Here is a 6,000-nt window from a genome sequence, read left to right as displayed (position 1 = left end):
TAAAGAACATAGCTTTTTACGTATAAAAAGCTTGTGCTGTACAGCATCTACCATCTTATCTAACAACTTATATGTGAAAAAATCAGACCTAAATTTGATTTACGGATTATTTACAGTAACAGTGTAGCTGTTCGTGTCTGTCAGCAAAAATATCGTATTTCTTTTTCTTCCTCACATACCGAGCTGAGTCTGTGTATGTTCTTATGTGGGCTACAGTAGTACCGACATGATTCCAGCATATCCCCAGGGAACAGGCAATTTCCATACAGATAGACACAGAGCCAGACCGCACCTGTGCTCCTGGAAAGCCTAGAGGGACACATCAGATAGAGAAATTCTGATGCTTATTAGTGTCTGGACCTTCCAAGAGACAGACATGAGGGTTTACAGGAATGAAGAGGAATTTAGATAGAGGAATGAGGTGAGAGGAGGATGGATGATCACATCTGTCTCTGTTTACCTAGTGCTACATCACTGCTGCTGTGCAGGTCTTCATTAGCATCAGTCAGCAATGACGGAGCACTAGTCCAAAATACCCAGGTCTCTCCATTTTCTGACAGTATGTCTGATATTATGAGTACAGTAGGAAGGGAAATCTCCCACAGAGAGTTTGTCTATTTCTTTGAGAAACTGAGAGGTTGTCTCTGAGTATGTGTGGAGTGTTTGAGCTGAAGCAGTCAACCCTTCTCAGCAGCAAAAGTACAGATTTGTTCTCAGAATTGTGTGTGTGTGTGTGTGTGTGTGTGTGTGTGTGTGTGTGTGTTTGGTGACATGACACTGTGCAATATTGCGATTAACTGCACCGTCGAATAATCCACCATTTTATCCTTGTGACTTTGACAGCTTAATTTGATACATCTCTGCTTTACTAAAGACAGCTTCCCCAGGCATCTTCTGGCAGCAGAATTTCTGCTATTTAAGACAGGGCAAGTAGGGTTAAGCGCTAAATCTGTGTATTTCTCAGTGTGGGTATAATTACGATAATAAATCTATTTGTATTGCACTGTACCGCAAAGTAAAAGTTAAGAAGATATACATGTATCTATAGAGTATGTGCAGTACCGTGCAAAAGTTCAAGGCACTCAAAATATAGTTCGAGTGCTTTCAAAGAAATGCCTTGAATAGTTTTTATAAATCAATTAACTCCATACGAAATGCAATAAACAGATCAGAACAAATCAATATTTTACCATCCTTTTGCTTTTAAAATAGCACCACATCTCCAGGATATACTTGTACACAGTTCTTCAATGTACTTGACCAGTACAACCCACGTTTCCAAAAAAGTTGGGATGCTGTGTAAATTGTAAATAAAAACACAATGTGATGATTTAATAATCATGCAGGCCCTTATTTAGTTGAAAATAGAACAAAGACAACAAATCAATTGTTAACAGTGAGAAATCGTATTGTTTTTTGGAAATGATATGCTCCCCTTGCCATAGTTTGAACTCAAGATGGAAACAGTACAATTAAATAGCTTATTGTTTACATGTTAAAATTCACAAGTTTGATTTGGCAGAAAATTGTCATGTATGGTTCTTTTGTGAGGGAGAGCAAATCTGATCAGTAGGCTTCACTCAAGTATGATCTTTCTCGTTCTACGCAAATTTGCAACTTCCCTCCTTTTTCCCCTCCCTCCCTGCTTTTCTTCCAACCTCGCAGGTTTTTTTTTTCTCCCTTCAGCAGAGCAGCGTGAGGCAAAGTATTATGATAGTTCATGAAATGTTTCACTCTATTAGCGTTCACTGTGGTTTGCATCGGAGTGCACAAAGAATCTTACGCAGACTTTTACAGTTCTAGGAACGTTTCTGTCAGTCTGAGTGGGACATCGAAGAAGGTAACAAAAACTGTGACAATCGGGAGTTAAAGCAAATCAAGTGAGGATGATCCCATTCCTCCTCTGACGCTGTTAGCAAGCATTGCGATCATGCATTTTAAGTTGCTAGGTGGAGAAAATCTGATATTTTGGAACGTAATGATCTTAAAGCAGCTGGTAGATGTTACTGTGTGTCTGAAGTTGTTTTTGTTTTTAACTCCCGGCAGGCAAATTTTATTTTTCAGATGCCCCATGCATTGCTGACATTAAGCTCCAACTCATGGTTTACCAACCATGACTCAGTGCGTCATATGTGCTTGATTCACATCAATTAGCTCTGTGTCAAGAACAGGGAATTTTCGTTTACCCGATTAGATTCATTTCTAGGAGAACTTTAACATTGGGTAATTAAACTCTCAATGGATAACCAAATTTTTGGGGAGGTCTTTAAAACTAATTGTCTCATATTGTTGTTGTGAATACGCTCTGAAAGTGGATTGCTCACCTCAATGTACTTTTTAAGGTCTCACTCCCTGCATATCTCTTCATTTAGGTCAATATGAGTGGGGGAGTCAACGTGAAGGCAGGCCCCCGTGGGCCTCCCCCATCAGGAATCCCCCACCCTCACAGCCTCCTGCCCTCCTCTCCCAAACCAGATCCCCGCCTCCGGGGTAGTGACCTGCCCAGGCCCTCCACACAGATCCCGAAACACACGCCCACATGCACGCCCACACGCACGCCCACACACACGCCCACACATTCTCCTTCACTATGCCCACGAAACTCCAGCATCCCCGGGCCGTCCTCCAGGGACCTCCAGAGAGAAGACGGCCTGAAAAGTCAGCTCCTCCAGTGGACGAGAGCTCGCCATGTTCCCCAGGTGTCACGCTCTGCCTATAGCAGCCCGTTGACTCAGCGCCGAGTACCACCACCACACTCCAAAGACACACTGGATCTGGGAAAACCTTCCCCTGCTCACATCCCCTCACAATTTCCACATGATGGCAATCGCAACAGAGGCACCTTCACCAATAAGAACCAAGAATGGGGAGCCAGCAACCTGCGTCCACCACTTCATTTCAAGAGAAGAGACAACTCGAACACTGTAACCCAGGCAGCGAGTGACATCATACCAAGAAGTGAGGAAGAGCCTCCAGAGAACCAGCTACCTCAGTCCTCCATGATGAACAACAGTAACATTCGGCCCACTCTCCCTCAATCAGGCTTCGAGCTCGCCGTCAGAGGTCACAGTGACTCCACTAGCCAATCAGACGAAGAGATGGGGACTCCTGAGGACAGCAGCCCGGCCTTCCTTCCTGGTCCCTTGCTGCTCCCACCTATCGCATTCACCATGCCAGTAATGTCCAAAGCAGTTGTTGATATGCAAGATCACAACCTACACAAGGAGACAGCGTCTACAGAGACACACATACCCAAAGTCAATATGGCCACCGTTGCTCCCTTCAGCTACAGGTAAATGGTCTGTACTCACACACAAACACTGCAACTGCAACAACAATTTATCAAAACATTTATTATGGTCCCAAATTTACTGACCCTTTGTAATCATCATATGATGACTTTCTCTACTCATACTTCTTCATGGTCGCCCTCTAAAGACCAGCCCCAGGCCTGCTGTGGTCATTTCAGTCCAATTTAACTTCTTTGTATCTCTTCCAGTAACACATTTGTGTGCACACACTTGGGAGTTTTCTGGAGCAGAGCTGATTGTTAAAGTGTCCTCTTAACACCCTGCGGGCTCACTCAGTACACTGTTGTTCTCTTTCACATGAACAAAGTCTCTCAAGATGTGGGATTAAAAACAATACTTTTTTTTTTAATCTAATTTGTTTTTTTAAGTAAAACTGTGTCTGATGTGTGCTCTGTTGAGTAGTTTATGGTGTTTTAGTGAAATAAATCATCCCATGAGGAATGAATCAGTCAGAACAGAAAATGTGAAAGGTATTTTCAGTGAATGCATAATGTAAGAAAAGAAAATATTTGTGGAAAAAAATTATGAAGTTGTGTTTCTTTTATAAGTTAAATACAGTGCTTTGTGATGATTTTCTTTCATGAAAATGATTGTAATAATCACAATCTCTTTTCTTCTACTTTTGTATACACTATCTTATCTATTTAATTGAAATAAGACAATACTTTATTATTCCCGCGATGAGGAAATTTAGTGCTGTCACAGCAGCTTAAGAATATAGGTAGGAAAGTTAAGTACACCAAAAGAAAAAAATACAAATACACATACAATAATAATAGAATAAAAAATTCTTAGAAAATAAAGACCAATGTGTTTATACGCACCCACCAACTATATACACTAAATTAATAAATACACCTTTGACCAATACATTGAAATGTCAATATAAATATTTCTGAATAAAGAAAACAGATTATTATTGCATTAGGTGATAAAAACATATTGTTGATTGTAGATTGAGCATTATATATTGTATATTGCACAGTTATTGCACTTTAGTGATATGGAATGCTTTAAGAATCTAAGATAAGTAATTTGCATGTACAGTACCAGATGTGTAATGGCTGTATTTATGATGTGTTGACAGGCTGCAGGTACAGGAGAGAGATTTTTCAGTGGATGAACTGAGTGACTGCTCATCTGGATCCATAGAAGTGTGCTGTGATGACCTAATACCAGGTCAGACTCACCCCCACATCACCAAATATCACCATCATCTTTTCCTTCCTCTTTGTCTTCTTAGCTGAACAAAACTTTGACTAGTTCTGTCTGCCAACTTAGTATCAGGGTGCCAAAAGCCCCTTTGGCAGGTATGGATGATGCCTTCTTTCTGGCAGCCAGTCGTTTTTACTGCTGCAGAGTCATGAATGGCGTCAAACAGGACATGCCAGCAGCTGACCTTCGGGTCTCATCGTGGAACCTGAATAGACTCAGTGAAGAATAAGGGATAAACCACTCTTTGTTCAAATGTATGTCTGTCACGCTGCTACTCATCAGACCTCAGGAGCTGTGTCTGAAGTTAGGTGGTGTAGTTTTGTGTGAGCCCGGGGCTCTGCTGCAGAGAGGAGCTGGGAGAGAGAGATGGGCTCAGGATGTTAAGATGAAGGATGATGACAGCGGTGATGTGGGTCAGTAATGGGAGGAAATGGGGCACTTCTCAACTCGCTGCAAGGCAATATTAAATGCGCATTGATTTCAGCTTCATCCAAGAGCTGTGGAGGAGTTTGAAACCTTCATCCCCTCTTGCAGCTCCTCTCTTCCAACTTCATTGACCTAAAAAGCCACAGTCCCAGCATGACCCCCTCTCTGTCCTCCTGCTCCTGTGTTTTTTTAGTAATGGTTTGCTCTGTACCCACAGCTATAGTTCATTGTTGTGGCCAGTCGGAGTCTCGGGATGCGGACGTGCTTCAGAGATATGACTTTATCAGCGGCTTAGTGAATCATTGTTTTTGATGTGGTGTCAGTTAGATAAGAGGGGATCGACTGCCTAGCTTTAAAATGTTCATTTCAAACTTGGTGTGTATGATGCTTTAATGGGTAAAATCTCTCTAGATTGTACACAGATACAATATGTAGCAGTGTGGCCATAAAACATCTGAACAGGTATGTTTGTGGCAGTAATACTGTTTGATTTTGAATGAAACAATAACACTGGGTTTACACTGCTCTTTACCAGTTTCACTGTTCCCAGTTGGTTTCCTTTTCATACATGATCCCTAATTCCAGGTACAATGTGGCTGGATGTGATCTTATTTAGAGATTTTATGAAATGTATATGAATAGTTACAACTCCAACACTGTTAACTTATTGCTAATGTACAAATCTTGAAATGAAAGCACCAAAAATCAATGTTTTAGCCTGGCTAGTAGAGTGGACCCGGTTGTAGTAATGTCAAGGTCTGTTGATCATTAAAACTTTGTTGTATGACCTGCAAAACTAATAGCATTCCTGTCAGGCTCAGCTGCACATTATGTTTGGTGAGAAATGCATGCTAGCACACTAAACTAAAATAGTAATTGTGGTAAACGTTATCACTGCTAAACATTAACATGTTGGCATTGTCATTATACGGATGTTCGTATTCGAACATGTTAATATATTCGGCTAAATTCTTTGAGCATTTAGCCGTAACTGCCACGGTGTACCATCCTCCAAAGACCAGACCATGAATTTTGTTTGTTGAATTGG

General features: G+C 41.3%; 1 protein-coding gene across 4 annotated transcripts in view; it reads left to right on the top strand.

The window, feature by feature from the left end:
• The first annotated feature begins 2,376 nt into the window (after positions 1 to 2,376).
• The window catches only part of nav1a (neuron navigator 1a), a 75,293-nt gene continuing 71,669 nt past the window's right edge, over positions 2,377 to 6,000 (top strand). For all 4 annotated transcript variants that reach the window (XM_069141638.1, XM_069141637.1, XM_069141636.1 and 1 more), the window contains exons 1-2: positions 2,377 to 3,292; positions 4,399 to 4,490. In XM_069141638.1, the coding sequence (XP_068997739.1) occupies positions 2,379 to 3,292; positions 4,399 to 4,490 (1,006 nt within the window). In that variant the 5' untranslated portion in view covers positions 2,377 to 2,378. The remainder of the gene's footprint in view (positions 3,293 to 4,398; positions 4,491 to 6,000) is intronic.

The sequence above is a fragment of the Embiotoca jacksoni genome, unplaced genomic scaffold, assembly GCF_022577435.1.
Source record: "Embiotoca jacksoni isolate LCO1_2020_lvr unplaced genomic scaffold, fEmbJac1.0.p SCAF_9, whole genome shotgun sequence".
Lineage (NCBI taxonomy): Eukaryota > Metazoa > Chordata > Actinopteri > Embiotocidae > Embiotoca > Embiotoca jacksoni.
This window is presented reverse-complemented; position numbering and strand designations above follow the sequence as displayed.